Here is a 20,995-nt window from a genome sequence, read left to right on the forward strand (position 1 = left end):
CTGCTCCCATGTTGGAGGCATAGATATTTATAATTGTTAGATCTTCTTGTTGGATAGACCCTTTAAGAACGATATAGTGTCATATGATACATGTCTTTCTCTGTTTGACTTATTTCGCTCAGCATAATACCCTCCAGTTCCATCCATGTCATTGCATATGGCAAGATCTCATTCCTTTTGATGGCTGCATAATATTCCATTGTATATATATACCACCTCTTCTTTATCCATTCATCTGTCAGTGGACATCTTGGCTCTTTCCACAGTTTGGCTATTGTGGACATTGCTGCTATAAACATCGGGGTGCACGTACCCTTTCGGATCCCTACTTTTGTATCTTTGGGGTAAATACCCAGTAGTGCAATTGCTGGATCATATGGTAGCTCTATTTTCAACTTTTTGAGGAACCTCCATACTGTTTTCCAGAGTGGCTGCACCAGCTTGCATTCCCACCAACAGTATAGGAGGGTTCCCCTTGTCCGCATCCCCGCCAACATCTGTCATTTCCTGACTTGTTAATTTTAGCCAATCCGACTGGTGTGAGGTGGTATCTCATTGAAGTATTGATTTGGATTTCCCTGAAACAAACTGAGGGTTGCTGGAGTGGGGGGTGGGGTGGGAGGGATGGGGTCACTGGGTGATAGACACTGGGGAGGGTATGTGCTCTGGTAAGCGCTGCAAATTGTGCAAGATGTTGAATCTCAGATCTGTACCTCTGAAACAAATAATGCAATATATGTTAAGGAAAAAAAAAAAAGAAGAAGATAGCAGGAGGGGAAGAATGAAGGGGGGGAAATCGGAGGGTTAGACGAACCATGAGAGACGATGGACTCTGAAAAACAAACTGAGGGTTCTAGAGGGGAGGGGGGTGGGAGGATGGGTTAGCCTGGTGATGGGTATTGAGCAAGGCACGTTCTGCATGGAGCACTGGGTGTTATGCACAAACAATGAATCATGGAACACTACATCTAAAACTACTGATGTAATGTATGGGGATTAACATAACAATAAAAAAATTAAAAAAAAAAAAGAATCTCACCAAATAATAAAGACAAGTGTCATGTGGCACATTTGAGAGTGGAAAAAAAAAAAAAAAAGAATGATATAGTGTCCTTCTGTGTCTCTAATTACAGACTTTAGTTCAAAATCTAATTTGTCTGATATAAGAATTGCTACCCCAGCTTTCTTTTGAGGTCCGCTGGCATGGAAGATGGATCTCCATCCCTTCACTTTCAGTCTGGATGTATCTTTAGGTTCAAAATGAGTCTCTTGTAGACAGCATATGGATGGGTCCTGTCTTTTTATCCAATCTGCAACCCTGTGCCGTTTTATGGGAGCGTTTAGGCCATTCACGTTGAGAGTGGTTATTGAAAGATATGAATTAATTGTCATCATGTTGCCTGTGAAGACGTTGTTTTTATAGATTGTCCCTGTAAATATCTGTTGTAGATCACTCTTGGGGTCTTTCTCCTTTTATAGAACCCCCCTTAATATTTCTTCCAGGGCCGGCTTAGTGGTCACATATTCTTTCAGTTTCTGCCGGTCGTGGAACCTCTGCATCTCTCCATCCATTCTAAATGAAAGCCTTGCCAGATAAAGTAATCTTGGCTGCATGTTCTTCTCATTTAGTACCATGAATATGTCTTTCCAGGCCTTTCTGGCTTGCCAGGTCTCTGTGGATAGGTCTGACGTTATTCTGATGTTCCTCCCTCTGTACATAAGGAATCTCTTCCCCCTAACTGCCCTTAAGATGGTTTCCTTGGTTCTAAGATTTGCAAGTTTTACTATTACCTGCCGGGGTATTGGCCTGTTTTCCTTGATCTTAGGAGGGGTCCTCTCTGCCTCTAGGACACGAATGTTTGTTTCATTCCCCAGATTAGGGAAGTTCTCAGCTACGATTTGCTCAAATACATCTTCTAGCCCTCTCTCTCTCTCCACTCCCTCCGGGATTCCAATGATTCTGACATTGGAATGCTTCATGGTGTCACTTATTTCTCTGATTCTATTTTCATGGATTCTGAGTTGTTTTTCCCTGGCCTCCTCTTTTCCCTTTTTATCTACTATATTGTCTTCCAGGTCGCTTATTCGTTCTTCTGCCTCACTTACCCTAGCTGTTAGATTATCTAGATTGGATTGGATCTCATTGATAGCATTTTTAAGTTCTGCCAATTCACCCTTCATTTCTGCCCTTAGAGACTCTATGTTGCCATTAATTGATTTCTCCATTCTAGCCATTGTCTTCACAATTGCTAGCCTGAATTCCATCTGACATCTTGGTTATATCTGCATCCATTTGTAAATCTGCAGCATAAGTCATAATCTCTGAGTCTTTTCTGTTTTGGGGGCTCCTCCTCCTAGTCATTCTGTTGATGGTGTTTGAGGGAATGTATTGAGTCCAAATTATTGACCAGAACCCAAGCATGATGCACCTGTTTTCTTGGGACCTTAGGGTTGCTAGCCTCTTGTTTTCCCTGCCTGTCTTCTGGGGGAGGGGCCTGCCGTGCTGTTACTCAGGCAACCCTGTTTGGGCAGAGTTGCCCTGACCCCTGTGGCGGGGAATGGGCTCAGTGGGAATCAGTCTTTGGGGCTTTTGTTCTCTGGCGTCTTTCCCTGGTGGCTTTCTGCAACTTTTCATGAGTCAGAGCAGAAGGGATGGTTTCCAACCCTCTGCCTCAGAGCAGAGACACCGCAGTCTGTTCTTCAGTGAGCTCCCCAGGCCACATCATCTCCGTTTCTGTCCATGCTGCTATAAACTGCATCGTCCTGGGTTGTGCGCCCCTCCGCAGCACCCCCAGTCCTGCCTCCAGGTTGGGGCAGTCTCTGCCCTTTGTGCTTCTAAAACCACCAGCTGCTCCCAGTTCACCCATGTGACCCCGCCGCTCCGGGTTTCATTCTGGGGGCTGCCCTAAAGTCCTTTCCCCACCACTACAGGTCTGAGTCTGTGCCCCATCCCCAGCAAGTGAGGCTGTTGCTCACTGGTGGTGTGGGATCCCCATGGCCAGGCACCCTCTCACTGCCGTTTATCCTCCGATATCTGCTCGCAGAATCAGGGCTCCCCGCTTCGTACCTCGAAACCAACCGCTTGTGATACTCTGTTTGTAGAGATCCAGATCTTCTTACATCTCAGGCTGGTTTCGTGGGTGCTCAGAGTGGTCTGGTAGATATCCAGCTCAATTCCAGGAACCAGTTGAAATAGGGTCCCCTACTCCTCCGCCATCTTTCCTTCTTCCCCATGATGTTCTTTCTAAAACTTCTTCAAAAGCATTTCTTCATGTTGGAGATTATCAGAATCAGAGGGTTCTCTGCACAGTTTTTCCAAGTCTGCAGTAAGGTTTTTGTACCCAATGATGTGCAGAAGGCAAGCCTGAAGAGAGTCCCAACCTGAAAAATTCTCTAGCTGAGGAGTCTTTGCCCGGCCCTCCTATGGCGGAGAAGCGAATGGAATATTTCTAATAGGACAAATAGCTAAGAATCTGGCTTATTTCCTCTCTTTTTCTGTATTTTATATGTCATTTGGTTAACACTCTATGGGGTTATTAGATTTTTAACAAGATAAATAAATTATTACCTCTAACAAAAAATGAATAAAAAACTTGTAAAACTTAAAAATTTAAGGAAAATGAAATAAATCACACACAGATATTACTTTCATAGAAAAAGTAATGAGATCAGTTTTGTTAGACAAAAAAAAAAAAAAAAAAAAAATGAAGGGCTGAGACATCCCCATAAGGACTCGAAGCTGTGTTTCCTTCAATCCTAACATAATATCAAAACTAATTTAGATGTTTAAATTTACAACTTCCCTTGTATGAAGAATATTATGAAGCAATGACTTACTTTTCTTATCTTGAACTTGATTTTGTCTCTCATATGTAGTCATTTCCTGCCTACAAAGGAAAGAGATAATAACGTAAGACAGCCCAATCATCTGAAGCTGAAAACTCACTTGAAAGAGAGGTTTCATTCCTATTAACCTAATGTCATTGGTAGATTTACAATTCAAATGTTAATTAAAATTAAAAGCCTGCTTACTGTAGGTGTTTCTGAAAAACCATGAAATATAGTTGACAACACTGTGGGAGTTGGTGGATATATTAATTAACTGATGAGGGGGATTCTGTTCACAAAGTATACATATATCACCACATACACTTTAAATATTTTAAAATTTTATTTGTCAATTATAACTCAATAAAGCTGAAAAAAACAAAAATCTAGGAAAAGAAGGGTGCTTGGGTGGCTCAGTCAGCTAAGTGTCCAACTCTTGATTTCAACTCAGGTCATGACCTCAGGGTCATGAGATCAAGACCAGCAGTGGGCTTTGTGCTGGGTGTGGGGCCTGCTTGGGATACTCTCCCTCTCCCTCTGCCCCTCCCCCCTCGCTCTCACATGTGTGCACTCTCTCTAAAAAAAAAAAAAAACTAAGAAAAGAATAAGAAGCAGAGAATAAAATTCCATATTTTATGAAACTTAAGGAATTAATAGATTATCATACTATGTATAATACCACATGTACGAAGAACAGATGTGCAATATAGTAAAATTTGGAAAAATTTATTTTTTAAAGATTTTATTTATTTCTTTGACAGAAAGAGAGAACATGTTCACAAGCAGGGGGAGCTGCAGAGGGAGAGGGAGAAGTAGACTCCCCACTGAGCAGGGAGCCCTACTTGGGGCTTGATCCTAGGACTCTGGGATCATGACCTAAACCAAAGGCAGACCTGAGCCAAAGGCAGACACTTAACTGACTGAGCCACCCAGGCACCCCTAAAATTTGGAACAATTTAAAGGAGAATATTGAAAGCCAATTTATTTCTCTGCTGTCCTTGATGAGGGAGTCTATATCTTTAAAGGTAAATGAGAAAGTCCCAAAAATTCTGAACACGAATTTACAGTGACCAGTATTATTAAGTGTGGGCTGGTGATGAGAGAAATAGAGATTATCTCTACGGGGACACACCTCCACACCACAACAGGGAGTGAGTGGTTAAGAGGGGATGGAGTAGCCAGAATGTCACCTTTTATTTCTCTGTGTCCCAGACTCCTAAACTTGAGGGGAAATATAGACAAAGAATCTTGTAATGACCTGCCCACATCAAAGAGGGCAATATACACAGAACAGAAATGTGCTCAGTGCAGAGGGAAGACAGTATTTGGTGAGGAAGCTGAGACAACACACCAAAATCAAAGCTTGAATCTCAGCTTATTTCTTCTCTGTGTCCTCCCCAAACAAATACACAAAGGTACGAACACACCATTTTATCTCACCTACTTCCATTCAAAGTACTAAACACAAAGTTTTAAACATGAACTAGATTAAAAAATAATAATATACAAAGCAGAAAAATGTATCAAAGGCAGATAGATGTAATCATCCTATAATAATTATTGTTAAAATAATAATAAATGGAGAAATAAAGTAGTTACCATAAAGCAGCAAAACAATGGAAAGGCATAATAAAATATTTAGAGATTAAAACAACATGAAAAGGATCCATAAGTACAATCAACTTTTTTGTTAGTTTTGGAGGTAGAATTTAGTGATTCATCAGTTTCATACAACATCCAGTGCTCATTAGTTCAAGTGCCCTCCTTAATGCCCATCACCCCTTCTCCCCACCCACCTCCCCTCCAGCAACTCTCAATTTGTTTCCTATAGTTAAGAGTCTCTTATGGTTTGCCTCTCTCTCTGTTTTTATCTTATTTTATTTTTCCCTCCCTTCCCCTATGTTCCTCTATTTCATTTCTTAAATACCACATGAGTGAAATCAAATGGTATTTGTCGTTCTCTAACAGACCAATTTCACTTAGCATAATACCCTCTAGTTCCCTCCATGTCGTTGCAAATTGCATTTCTAAAAACAAGCAGGCAGCATGTAATGCATGCCTGAAGTGAACATTAAGTGATAGAAAATGAGAATGTAGTATGGTTAGAGAAAGAAAAATAAAATGGAAAGAAATGATCTCATACACACAGTAGTTAATCTTGGAGATGAGAACCACATAAATGAAACAAAAGTATTGAAAGATGTACTAAGATACCTGAAATAAAGACTTCAATCTGAAAATGTATTTTATGGGGGGGAAACCCACAAATCACATGGAACCTTGAGATATGTGATAGCTTCTGAACTTCAAGAATAAATAATAAATTCTAAAACATCCATGCAGAAAACACTTATTGTGCAACTAATTCATCAATGAGATGAGCTTAAGGTAGCCCAACCTTCCCATCTGAAACCAAGCCCACAAAGTGGTGAGGAAAATAGGATGACAACAAGAATTCTATGACTCTCCAAGAAATGAAAATGTACTGTCAAGTACATTAGTACCCAGGGGATATAAAACCTATGAGTTCTTTAGGGAATAAAACAAATCAGAAGATGACTGCAAACTGCATTTGAATATTATAGAATGCAAAGTCATGTTACAAAGAAGTTGGTGAATGATGAATCTAAGTTGCTCAGCCAGCTCTGTCATTGAGAGTCTGGCCATAAAATCCAAATCTGTCCAAATCCATGTTGTGGATTATCACCATCTACTACTGACTGTCTATCTTAAATATAGTGAGATAGTTCTCTCACTGTCCTGTGGCTAGCTGTAACTTGCAGATTGGAAATATCCCTGGATTTATTTCCTTCCTGCCTGCCTTCCTTCCTTCCTCTTTCTTTCTTTCTTTCTTTTCTTTCATTCTTTCTTTCTTTCTTTCTTTCTTTCTTTTCTTTCTTTCTTCCTTCCTTCCTTCCTTCTTTCTTTCTTCTTTCTTTCTTATTGTTGTTGTTGTTTATTGATGTGTGTTATGGATTAAATGGTGTACTCCCCCAAATTAATGCCCAGTATCTTGGAATGCAACTGTTTTTGGAAACAGGGTCTTTACAGAGGGAATTAAATTAAAATGAGTCTTTTGAGGTGAGCCCTCATCTAATTTGAGTGTTGTCCTTATAAGAAGAGGAAATTTGGGAGGAGGGGGGAAAGATGGCGGAGGAGTAGGGGACCCTATTTCAACTGGTCCCCGGAATTGAGCTGGATATCTACCAGACCACTCTGGGCATCCACAAAACCAGCCTGAGATGTAAGAAGATCTGGATCTCTATGAACAGAATATCGCAGGCAGTTGGTTGTGAGGTACGAAGCAGAGAGCCGTGATTCTGCACGCAGATATCGGAGGATAAACGGCAGCGGGAGTGTGCCTGGCCATGGGGATCCTGCACTGCCGGTGAGTGACAGCCTCATGCACTGCGGACGGGGCACAGACTCGCAGACCGGTAGCGTCGGGAAAGAACTTTAGTGCAGCCCCCGGGGTGAAGACCAGACTGGCGGTGTCGCGCATATGCGAACCGCAGCCCCCCGGACAGAAACCAGAGTGACGGTCGCGTGCACGCGAACTGCAGCCTCCAAGACGGAAACCCTGTGCGCTGGGGTCGCACCGGTGAACTGCAACCCCCGGGGTGGAAACCCCAAGCGGCGGGGTCGTGCACGCGCGAACGGGGAGCGGCTGGCGGTTTTAGAAGCACAAAGGGCAGAGACGAGCCCTGACCTGGAGACAGGACTGGGAGCGCTGCAGAGGGGCGTACAACCCAGGACGCTGCAGCTTATAGCAGCAGGGACAGAAACGGAGACGGTGTGGCCTGGAGAGCTCACTGAAGAACAGACTGAAGTCTCTCTGCTCTGAGGCAGAGGGTTGGAAACGGTCTCTTCTGCTCTGACTCGCGGAAGAGACGCGGAAAGCCCCCAGGGAAAGGCGCCAGAGAACAAAAGCCCCAAAGACTGATTCCCACTGAGCCCATCCCCCGCCACAGGGGCGCAGGGCAACTCCGCCCAAACAGGGTTGCCTGAGTAACAGCGCGGCAGGCCCCTCCCGCAGAAGACAGGCTGGGAAAACAAGAGGCCAGCAACCCTAAGGTCCCAAGAAAACAGGTGCATCTTGCTTGGGTTCTGGTCAATAATTTGGACTCTATACATTCCCTCAAACACCCATCAACAGAATGACTCGGAGGAGGAGCCCCCAAAACAGAAAAGACTCAGAGATTATGACTTATGCTGCAGATTTACAAATGGATGCAGATATAACCAAGACGTCGGAGATGGAATTCAGGCTAGCAATTGTGAAGACAATAGCTAGAATGGAGAAATCAATTAATGGCAACACAGAGTCTCTAAGGGCAGAAATAAAAGGCGAATTGGCAGAACTTAAAAATACTATCAATGAGATCCAATCCAATCTAGATAATCTAACAGCTAAGGTAACTGAGACAGAAGAGAGAATAAGCGATCTGGAAGAAAGTATAATAGATAAAAAGGGAAAAGAGGAGGCCAGGGAAAAACAACTCAGAATCCATGAAAATAGAATCAGAGAAATAAGTGACACCATGAAGCATTCCAATGTCAGAATCATTGGAATCCCGGGGGGAGTGGAGAGAGAGAGAGGGCTAGAAGATGTATTTGAGCAAATCGTAGCTGAGAACTTCCCTAATCTGAGGAATGAAACAAACATTCGCGTCCTAGAGGCAGAGAGGACCCCTCCTAAGATCAAGGAAAACAGGCCAACACCCCGGCATGTAATAGTAAAACTTGCAAATCTTAGAACCAAGGAAACCATCTTAAGGGCAGCTGGGGGAAGAGATTCCTTATGTACAGAGGGAGGAACATCAGAATAACGTCAGACCTATCCACAGAGACCTGGCAAGCCAGAAAGGCCTGGAAAGACATATTCATGGTACTAAACAAGAAGAACATGCAGCCAAGAATACTTTATCTGGCAAGGCTTTCATTTAGAATGGATGGAGAGATGCAGAGCTTTCATTTACAATGGATGGAGAAAGAGGCAGAAGTTGAAAGAATATGTGACCACTAAGCCGGCCCTGGAAGAAATATTAAGGGGGGTTCTATAAAAGGAGAAAGACCCCAAGAGTGATCTACAACAGAAATTTACAGGGACAATCTATAAAAACAACGTCTTCACAGGAAACATGATGACAATTAATTCATACCTTTCAATAATCACTCTCAACGTGAATGGCCTAAATGCTCCCATAAAACGGCACAGGGTTGCAGATTGGATAAAAAGACAGGACCCATCCATATGCTGTCTACAAGAGACTCATTTTGAACCTAAAGATACATCCAGACTGAAAGTGAAGGGATGGAGATCCATCTTCCATGCCAGCAGACCTCAAGAGAAGGTTGGGGTAGCAATGCTTATTTCAGACAAATTAGATTTTAAACTAAAGTCTGTAATAAGAGACACAGAAGGACACTATATCATTCTTAAAGGGTCTATCCAACAAGAAGATCTAACAATTGTAAATATCTATGCCTCCAACATGGGAGCAGCCATCTACATAAGCCAACTGTTAACCAAAATAAAGAGTCATATTGATAACAATACGTTCATTGTAGGAGACCTCAATACTCAACTCTCAGCAATGGACAGATCATCTAAGCAGAAAATCAACAAAGAAACAAGAGCTTTGAATGATACATTGGACCAGATGGACCTCATAGATATTTACAGAACATTCCACCCTGAAACAACAGAATACTCATTCTTCTCGAGCGCACATGGAACTTTCTCCAGAATAGACCACATACTGGGTCACAAATCAGGTCTCAACCGATACCAAAAGATTGAGATTATTCCCTGCATATTCTCAGACCACAATGCTTTAAAACTGGAACTCAATCACAAGACAAAATTTGGCAGAAATTCAAACACCTGGAAGCTAAAGACCACTCTGCTCAAGAATGTTTGGGTCAACCAGGAAATCAAAGAAGAACTTAAACAATTCATGGAAATCAATGAGAACGAAAACACATCGGTCCAAAACCTATGGGATACTGCAAAGGCGGTCCTAAGGGGGAAATACATAGCCATCCAAGCCTCACTCAAAAAAACAGAAAAATCCCGAACTCACCAACTAACTCTACACCTTAAAGAACTAGAGAAAAAGCAACAAATGATGCCTAAGCCATGCATTAGAAGAGAAATAATTAAAATTAGAGCAGAAATCAATGAATTAGGAACCAGAAACACAGTAGATCAGATCAACAAAACTAGAAGTTGGTTCTTTGAAAGATTTAATAAGATAAATAAACCTCTAGCCAGACTTATCCAAAAGAAGAGAGAAAGGACCCAAATAATAAAATTTGAATGAAAGGGGAGAGATCACGACTAACACCAAGGAAATAGAAACAATTATTAGAAATTATTATCAACAACTATATGCCAATAAACTGAGCAATCTGGATGAAATGGAGGCCTTCCTGGAAACCTATAAGCTGCCAAGACTGAAACAGGAAGAAATTGACAACCTGAATAGGCCAATAACCAGTAACGAGATTGAAGCAGTGATCAAAAACCTCCGAAAAAACAAGAGTCCAGGGCCTGATGGATTCCCTGGGGAATTCTACCAAACATTCAAAGAAGAAATAATACCTATTCTACTGAAGCTGTTTCAAAAAATAGAAACAGAAGAAAAACTTCCAAACTCATTCTATGAGGCCAGCATTACCTTAATCCCCAAACCAGACAAAGACCCCATCAAAAAGGAGAATTTCAGACCGATATCCCTGATGAATATGGATTCCAAAATCCTCAAGAAATTCCTAGCTAATAGGATCCACCACGTGGATCATCCACCACGACCATGTGGGATTTATCCCCGGGATGCAAGGGTGGTTCAACATTTGCAAATCAATCAATGTGATGGAACACATTAATAAGAGGAGGGAGAAGAACCATATGGTCCTCTCAATTGATGCAGAAAAAGCATTTGACAAAATACAACATCCTTTCCTGATTAAAACTCTCCAGAGTATAGGGATAGAGGGAACATTCCTCAAGCTCATAAAATCCATCTATAAAAAACCCACAGCGAGAATCATCCTCAATGGGGAAAAGCTGAGAGCCTTTCCCTTAAGATAGGGAACACGTCAAGGATGCCCACTCTCACCACTGTTGTTCAACATAGTACTAGAAGTCCTAGCAACAGCAATCAGACAACAAAAAGAAATAAAAGGTATTCAAATTGGCAAAGAAGAAGTCAAACTCTCTTTTTGCAGACGACATGATACTTTATGTGGAAAACCCAGAAGACTCTACCCCCAAATTACTAAAACTCATCCAGGAATTCAGTAATGTGGCAGGATACAAAATCAATGCACAGAAATCAATTGCTTTCTTATACACTAACAACGCAACTGTAGAAAGAGAAATTAAAGAAACGATTCCATTTACAATAGCACCGAAAACCATAAGATACCTCGGAATAAACCTAACCAAAGAGGTAAAGGATCTATACTCTAGGAACTACAAAACACTCATGAAAGGAATTGAAGAAGACACAAAAAGATGGAAAAATATTCCATGCTCATGGATTGGAAGAATAAACATTGTTAAAATGTCTATGCTACCCAGAGCAATCTATACCTTCAGTGCCATCCTGATCAAAATTCCAATGACATTTTTCAAAGTGCTGGAACAAACAAACCTAAAATTTGTATGGAATCAGAAATGACCCCGAATCGCCAAGGAGATGTTGAAAAAGAAAAACAAAGCTGGGGGCATCACGTTGCCCGATTTCAAGCTATAGTACAAAGCAGTGATCACCAAGACAGCATGGTACTGGCACAAAAACAGACATACAGACCAATGGAACAGAATAGAGAACCCAGATATGGACCCTCAACTGTATGGTCAAATAATCTTTGACAAAGCAGGAAAAAACATGCAATGGAAAAAAGACAGTCTCTTCCACAAATGGTGCTGGGAAAATTGGACAGCCACATGCAGAAGAATGAAACTCGACCATTCTCTAACACCATTCACAAAGATAAACTCAAAGTGGATGAAAGACCTCAATGTGAGACAGGAATCCATCAAAATCCTAGAGGAGTACCTAGGCAGTAACCTCTTTGACATCGGCCACAGCAACTTCTTTCAAGATACATCTCCAAAAGCTAGTGAAACAAAAGCAAAAATGAACTTTTGGGACTTCATCAAGATAAAAAGCTTCTGCACAGCAAAGGAAACAGTCAACAAAACAAAGAGGCAACCCACAGAATGGGAGAAGATCTTTGCAAATGACACTACAGATAAAGGGCTGGTATCCAAGATCTATAAAGAACTTCTCAAACTCAACACCCAAAAAACAAATAATCAAGTCAAAAAGTGGGCAGAAGATATGAAAACACACTTCTCTGAAGAAGACATACAAATGGCTAACAGACACATGAAAAAATGTTCATCATCATTAGCCATCAGGGAAATCCAAATCAAAACCACACTGAGATCCCACCTTACACCAGTTAGAATGGCAAAAATGGTCAGGGAAAGAAACAACAAATGTTGAAGAGGTTGTGGAGAAAGGGGAACCCTCTTACACTATTGGTGGGAATGCAAGTTGGTACAGCCACTTTGGAAAACAGTGTGGAGGGTCCTCAAATTTTAAAAATAGAGCTACCCTCTAACCCAGCAATTGCACTACTGGGTATTTACCCCAAAGACACAGATGTAGTGAAAAGAAGGGCCATATGCACCCCAATGTTCATAGCAGCAATGTCCGCAATAGCCAAACTGTGGAAAGAGCCAAGATGCCCTTCAACAGATGAATGGATAAAGAAGATGTGGTCCATATATACAATGGAATATTACTCAGCCATCAGAAAGGATGAATACCCAACTTTTACATCCACATGGATGGGACTGGAGGAGATTATGCTAAGTGAAATAAGTCAAGCAGAGAAAGTCAATTATCCTATGGTTTCACTCATTTGTGGAACATAAGGAATAACATGGAGGACATTAGGAGAAGGAAGGGAAAAATGGGGCGGGGGGAATTGGAGGGAGAGATGAACCATGAGAGACTATGGACTCTGAGAAACAAACAGGGTTTTAGAGGGGAGGGGGGAGGGGGGATGGGTTAGCCCGGTGATGGTATTAAGGAGGGCACATACTGCATGGAGCACTGGGTGTTATACGAAAAGAATGGATTGTGGATCACCACATCAAAAACTAATGATGTATTATATGGTGACTAACATAACATAACAAAATTAAAAATAAAATAAAATAAAATAAAATAAAATAAAATAAAATAATAAAATAAAAAAATAAAAATAAGAAGAGGAAATTTGGACACAGACAGGCATAGAGTGAAGATAATATGAAGACACAGGGAGAACACAGGCATGTAAACCTAGGTAAGAGGCCTCAGAAGAGACCCACTCTGCCAACACTTTGATCTTGGACTTAGGGCCTCCAGAATTGTGAGAAAAAAAGTTTCTGTTAAATCTTCCAGTCTGTGGTACTTTGTTATGGCAACCCAAGCAAACCAATGCAGCCTTATATGTAGAAATTAGTTCAGACAATATTAAGTGTTAATATGATAATCACCCTTATCCTCTTTGTTTCCTGAAGGGGAGTTGCCTGCCATCCCCCCACCTAGCTCGACCCTTCCACCACATGGGTCTTCACACACATTAGAAGATAAAGACTAGCAAATTGCCCTCCTCTCATTTCAGAACAAAGATGGACAGGAGATGACATGATAAAGACAATACCATAAACACCTGCAACTCTTATGAAATGTTACTTACTGAAATACTTAGAATCAATATGAAGCAAAGAAAAAAATGAACATTAACTCAAATGAAATAGTAGTAGATTAATTTCTCAGACAGCAACAAATAGTAAGAAAAATAAGGACATAAAATATATGAAATACATAATTAATCAGGTTTCCCTAATAGATAAATTTCAAATTATGAACCTTAAAATAATTATCATTGGAATTTTCAAAGCCTATGGGGCATAACAGACATAATGCTAGTTTGCACTTTTAAATGCTGGTTTCATCCAGCATGTGCTCATGTCTGAACGTTAATTTTTAAAATGTTACTTTTACAACCACAATCTAAATTTGCAGTGTTTTTAATTGTAAGACTATTTTCCATATGAAGAAACAAGAATTTAAAGAATATAAGTAACTTCTTTCAAAGTTGGTGCACAATACATGACAAAGAACTTTGACAAAATCCACAAGCAGAAATAACAGATACTGATACTGATAATGCAATAAAATCAGAACTTATTATTAAAAATATAATACACTGTTTGGAATTAAAAACAGTTCAAGTCCAAGAAAACATAAAAAGCAAAGTAACACAATTTTGGACAATAATACTAATTCCTTTAATAACACATGGGATACAGATACAATGGAATACTACTCAGCCATCAAAAAGAATGAAATCTTGCCATTTGCAACAACGTGGAGGGAACTAGAGGGTATCATGCTAAGCAAAATAAGTCACTCAGAGAAAGACAAATACCATATGATTTCACTCACATGTGGAATTTAAAAAACAAAATAGAGGAACATAGCGGAAGGGAAGGAAAAACAAAATAAGATAAAAACAGAGAGGGAGGCAAACCATAAGAGACTCTTAACTATAGGGAACAAACTGAGGGCTGCCAGAGGGGAAGTGGGTAGGAGGAAGGAATAATTGGGGGATGGTCATTAAGGAGGGCACTTGAACTAATGAGCACTGGATGTTGTATGAAACTGATGAATCACTAAATTCTACCTCTGAAACTAACAAAAAAAAAAAAAAGAGAGAGAGAAAGAATTGATTGTACTTACTGATGCTTTTAATGTTGTTTTAATCTCTAAAGATTTTATCATTCCTTTCCATTGTTTTCCTGCTTTATGGTAGCTACTTTCTTTCTCCATTTATTATTATTTTTAAAATAATTATAACAGATTATTATATCTATCTGCCTTTAATACATTTTTCTGCTTTGTATATTATTATTTTTTAATCTAGTTAATGTTTACAACTTTGTGCTTAGTACTTTGAATGTAAGTAGGTGAGATAAAATTTTTAACATTATAGAGGTACCCTACAACCCAGCAATTGCACTACTAGGTTTTTATCCAAAGAATGCAAACATAGTAATTCGAAGGGGCACATGCACCCTAATGTTTATAGCAACAATGTCCACAATAGCCAAAATATGGAAAGAGTCCAGATGTCCATTCAAAAATGGACAAATAAAGAAGAGGTGATATATAGTGGACTATTACTCAGCCATAAAAAAGAATGAAATCATTTTCAACAATGTGGTTGGAACAAGAATGTATTATGCTAAGCAAAATAAATCAACCAGAAAAAGACAAATATCTCATTATTTTACTCATATGCAGAACTTAAGAAACAAAACAGATGAACATAGGGGAATGGAAGGAAAAATAAGACAAAATCAGAGAGGGAGACAAACCAAGTATGCGGTAATTGGGTAGTGGACATTAAGGAGGACACCTGATGTAATGAGCACTAGGTGTTATATGCAACTGATGAATCATTAAACTTTACCTCTGAAACTAATAATACACAATATGTTAATTAAATTGAATTTAAATAAAAAATTAAAAGAGAAAAAATATTGGAGAAAAAGTTATATTTTTACATGTCCCCATTTTTAAACAAGAAAAAATTGAAAACACAAAAATTGAGTTTTTAATTCAAAACAATTAGAATAGCAACAATGATAAAAAACTAAGAACAGCAAAAATAAGAACCTAATAAAGATAAAAGCAATAACACTGTGACATCCTGGAAAAAAGCAAAACAGAAATCAGATCAGTGGTTGCCAGGGCTTGTTAGTGAGGGGAAAGCTGATAAAAATATTCCATATCTTGATTGAGATGGTGGTCACATGACTGCATGTTTTTCTAAACTTATCAAACAATTTACCTAAAAAGGATGAATTTTACTGTGCTATACATCTATAAACCTAAATTTTAAAAAGCTAAATGACTTGAAAGAGCTCATACTATACCTTTGGTAAATATGTTTAAAATCATGAATTAAATGATAATATTCTAGTAAAAATAAAATAACCAAAATTGACTCAGGAAGATGTAGAGAATGTGACTTTATTCAGAGAATATCATCCCGTCAAATTAGCCAAAATGAAACTGAATTTAGTTCTAGCCCATATAAGTCTTATATAATATATTTGATTGCAGTTGACTCAGGTAGTCAGGACAATTGAGTTCTGCCTCACCAAACTGACTGGTTAAAGTTCTGTGAGTCCCATTCATAAAATTTGCAGCCACTGCAGAAAACAGTATGGAGGTTCCTCCAAAAGTTAAAAATAGATCTACCCTATGATCCAGCAATTGCACTACTAGATATTTACCCAAAGGATACAAAAACACTAATTCAAATGGATAAAAGCATCCCAATTTATAGCAGCATTATCAACAATAGCCAAACTATGGGACGAGCCCAAATGTCCATTGACTCATGAATGGATAAAGAATGGTGTGTGTATATATACACACAATGGACTATTACTCAGCCATCAAATAGAATGAAATCTTCCCATTTGCAATGCTATTCATGGAACTAGAGGGTATTATGCTAAGTGAAATAAGTCAGTCAGAGAAAAACACATACCATTATGATTTCAGTCATATGTGGAATTTAAGAAAGAAAAGAGCGGTGCCTGGGTGGCTTAGTCAGTTAAGTGTCCAACTCTTAATTTCAGCTCAGGTCATGATCTCAGGATCGTGAGATTGAGCCCCCGGTCAGGCTCTGTGCTGGGCATGGAGCCTGCTTTGGATTCTGTCTCTCTTTCTCCCTCCCTCCCACCCGCCCCCGCTTATGCTCTCTCTCTCTAAAAAAATAAAATAAAATAAAATAAAAATTGTTTTAAAAGAAGCAAAACAAACAAGCAAAGGGAAAAAAAGAGAGAGGCAAATCAATAGACTCTTACCTACAGAGAACAAACTGATGGTGACCAGAGGGAAAGTGTGAGGGGAGATAGGGGAAATATGTGATGGGGATTAAGGAGTACACTTATCATGATGAGCACTGGGTGTTGTATGTAAGTGTTGAATCACTAAGTTGTATACCTGAAACTAATATAACACTGTATGTTAACTACACTGGAATTAAAATAAAACTTTTTTTTTAATATTTTACTTATTTATTTGACAGAGAGAGAGAGACAGCGAGAGAGGGAACACAAGCAGGGGGAGTGGGAGAGGGAGAAGCAGGCTTCCCGCCAAGCAGAGAGCCCGATCTGGGGCTCAATCCCAGGACCCCGGGATCATGACCCCAGATGCCTAATGACTGAGCCACCCAGGCACCCCTAAAATAAAACTTTAAAAAAATTGTTCAGATTGGGACACCCTGGAGACATTTAATTTTTCATTTAGTTACTGTCTGTTTTTAATAAAGACTCTGTTGTATTTGGCATGTCAACACTTCAGTTCCTTTAAAAGGGAAGAATTGGAGAACATCACCTAGCACAGATCTCATTTTAGACACAAGAAAGCAAAAGTCAAGTTTAAATGACTCTATGTTGTACAGAACAGGTTTGTGACAGCCTGAGACAAGGACCTTAGTTCAATAACATCACCTCTTCAGCCACACACTGTAAAGGGGAATTAGTTACAATGATGGCATAGTCACCCCACTGTCTACCTTTTCCTTTGTGCCAAGAAAATATAAGTGAAATTCTTAGGTAATGGCTGATTCCTGCAAACAGCATTTCATATCAACAATAAATATGGGCCTTTCCTTTAATCCTGCACCCTTTAATACTTAGTTAGAGAAGAAGGAGCCATCTCAGATAAAAACCCAGATCTTGACATGCAATGATTAGGAAAGAGGATGAGTGCAAAGATACGGAAATCCTACAGTCAGCAAACAAGGCAGGGTTTATCTAAGCTGGGGTAATATATCAGTGTCCAGATAGCTGTTGTTTTTTCCACTCTTTTTTTTTTCTTTTTTCATTGAGTAGCTTGTAAAGGTTGGGCAACAGCTAGGCAAGGCAAGCAGTGGTCAGAGCCTCAAAGACCACATGGTCTATAAAGGAAGATGGACGATAAAAAGCTAAACTAACTAATATAAAGTTACTAGGTGATAGAAAAGCATAGTGGGCAATGCAGGAAATTCATGGGGTGTGGAAGCAATGTTCCCACATTGTGAGAAAACTCAAGGATGTTTTCTAGAGGAGAGTGTGAGAGCCAGAATTTCCAGAAAGAGATGCTGTGAAGCACAAACATCAAAAATAAAAACCATGAGTGCTAAAAGAGCAGTGTGCACTAGGGCACTGAGTTCAGGCTGAGCTTGGTGGCTTCAAGAACATGAAATGCTACAGAATTCCTGGAAGACGATGGGTGAGGGTGGAGGGTGGGGAATGAAATCAGAGAGGTATGCAGGGGTCAATCCTTATAGGACTACAATCCCATTGAAGAGTTTGGATTTTATTCTGGATGCAATGGAGAAAAATTGAAGGGTCTCAAGAGAAAGGCATGATGAGACTTATACTTTCCAAAGATTATTCTAAGAGTGAGGGATAAGTTGGAGGTGTAGCCATTGTAAATAGCCAACCTGAAATAAGCATTTCAGCTATATGTTTGTACATGTGCTTTATATAACCATGAAGGAATGAAACATGTGCACTAATACCCCATTTCTTTTGTTTAGAGCCTCCAACTAACCTTCTGCCAAGTCTTAGAGGCAATTACCAAAGAATTCTATGATTGTAGCTCTATGAGGTTTAAAATAAGATGTTAGCTCTTATGAGACAGATTCTCAGTCCCTTGTGAGACAGAGGTAAATCTCAGAGAAAAATGCTCTGATACACTGTGTGCTTACCGTTTTCTTTCCACATCTTGGTTTCCTTTCTTGAGCTTCTTTTGATTGTTTCTCAGGCAACTAGATGGAAACACATAGAAAAGAGACTCTTATTTTCCTTCAAATATTTTCACCCCCTTTTCTTGCTTTCCTTACCATTAAGACAAAGCCTGCTTCTTCTTTTTGCCAAATTTCTCTGTCGTTTAGAACTGGCAGGCAGTCACAAATATAGAAGCAGTTCAAAAATTAACCACGGAGACCAGCTTACAATGGGTAGGAATGTCTATAGTCTGACCTCTCCAGAAGAGGTGGGAGGGGCCAAAAATGGAAAGAGATCCTAACAACAGGAAGGTGTGACTTCTCCAGTGAGCCCAGAGGAGACCAGCAGTTCCTGTGCATCCATCCCCATGGAATAGCTGCACCATTAACTTTGGCCCCATGAGCCAGAGCAAGAGTCTCCAAACCCTGCTGGGGTTTGGCCATCCATGCACATATAGAATACTATGATCCACACCTACATTCAGAGAAGTTTGTTGTGCACATTACTCTTGATATTTTCCCAACAATTATCATCTTCCTTATAAGAATCAAGCAAGCACTGAGTGATGGAATTGAGGTTAGAGAAACCAGAGGCTTTCATGGTTACACAAACCCATGACTGAGTTAAGCAAATTTATCCCTACACTGGTTATCCAAACAGTATTTCTTTGAATGGTCTTTTTCTTCTGTTATCACATCCCAACACTTGTCTATTCTCCTGCTTCTATGTAAGACTGCATGCAAAATATCCCAGACTATGAGCCTCACTCTTGCTTACTGTCAATATTTGGAGAAGACATTTCCTCAGTGTTGGTGTTTAAAAGTTCAAGAACACGGTTATATATTGACATATTGGGCCAGTAAGCAAAGAATAGAAGTTGTTAAATACAAAGTAAGTCAAATATGAGGAAGAAGGGCCCTTTTTGGAGATTAGTTCAGATGTAGAGATTTCTGGATAATCACAAATGATTAAATTTGGATGTAATGATTGTAAATCAGGCAAAATTTAATCTCAGTGTCCAATGTGTTTTCTTCTGTTTCCCTAGAGTCCAGTTTTCTCAATATTCCATTTTTCTAAACTGGCCAATGAAAAAAGAATCTGATAAAATAATTCTCTTTGATGTTATTGATTCACTGACTTTCCCTTCTAAGGGATGTTTGTATTTTATTTTATTTTATTTTTTATTATGTTATGTTAATCACCATCCATTACATCATTAGTTTTTGATGTAGTGTTCCACGATTGCGTATAACACCAAGTGCTCCATGCAGAATGTGCCCTTTAATACCTATCACCAGGCTAACCTATCCCCCCTACCCCACTTCCCTCTAGAACCCTCAGTTTGTTTTTCAGAGTCCATAGTGTCTCATGGTTTGTCTCCCCGTCCGATTCCCCCCCTTCATTCTTCCCCTCCTGCTATCTTCTTCTTTTTTTTTTTTTTTAACATATAATGTATTATTTGTTTCAGAGATACAGGTCTGTGATTCAACAGTCTTACACAATTCACAACGCTCACCATAGCACATACCCTCCCCAATGGGATGTTTGTATTTTAAAGTTAAGAACAGGAACATAAAATCCTTACCATTAGCAGGAACCTAATTGGAATTCCATGTCATTATTACTGAACATAAATGGGCACTAAATTCTGCTGTATACAAAGTAATTTTTTTATCAGCATAATTCAGATAATGTCAGGTCATAGGTGATATACAAAGATTTATTGGCTGAAATAATATATCATCTTATACTCTATCATTAAGACAATAGACATTAAATGAATCTTAAAAATGTATCTTGGTCAAAGTGTTGAGATCATGGGTGATTTTTCCATACTTCCTGGCTTTTTTTTCAATTCTTTTTTTAACTCCCCAAATATTTGGAATTAATTTAAGACATTATAACTCCACAAAGGAAACCTAAATGCAAAAAATCAACAGTTTACATTCTATTTCTTTATCAAGCAATAAAATTAAAAATCAACAATGAAATACCTAAAAATGTACATATGTCTAGACATTAAGTAATATAATAAGTAATCTTTATTTTAAAGATGAGAAGATAAAGGAAATTTCCTAAAACACTAATAAAATGATAGTGAAAGCCACAGAAGACAATTTCCAGGATATAGATAAAGGGAAATGTGAAGAAAATGAGTTGTTTTCATAAGAAAACACAAATGATTGAAAATGACAAAGTAAGCAGATATCTATCTACTTGGAAAAAAAGAAAAAGGAAACAAAGAAAGTTATGGGCAGAAATGAATGTGAGAACCAAATATTAGAAAAGAATAATATTGGC

At 39.2% G+C, this 20,995-nt stretch overlaps 1 protein-coding gene across 2 annotated transcripts in view; it reads right to left on the reverse strand.

Annotated features, from left to right (window-relative positions):
* Positions 1 to 20,995, reverse strand: part of GCSAML (germinal center associated signaling and motility like) — a 69,132-nt gene that overhangs the window by 35,311 nt on the left and 12,826 nt on the right. For both annotated transcript variants that reach the window (XM_036078726.2, XM_078066429.1), the window contains 2 exons: positions 18,676 to 18,735; positions 3,838 to 3,887 (listed from right to left, as the gene is read on the reverse strand). In XM_036078726.2, the coding sequence (XP_035934619.1) occupies positions 3,838 to 3,887; positions 18,676 to 18,735 (110 nt within the window). The remainder of the gene's footprint in view (positions 1 to 3,837; positions 3,888 to 18,675; positions 18,736 to 20,995) is intronic.

The sequence above is a fragment of the Halichoerus grypus genome, chromosome 2, assembly GCF_964656455.1.
Source record: "Halichoerus grypus chromosome 2, mHalGry1.hap1.1, whole genome shotgun sequence".
Lineage (NCBI taxonomy): Eukaryota > Metazoa > Chordata > Mammalia > Carnivora > Phocidae > Halichoerus > Halichoerus grypus.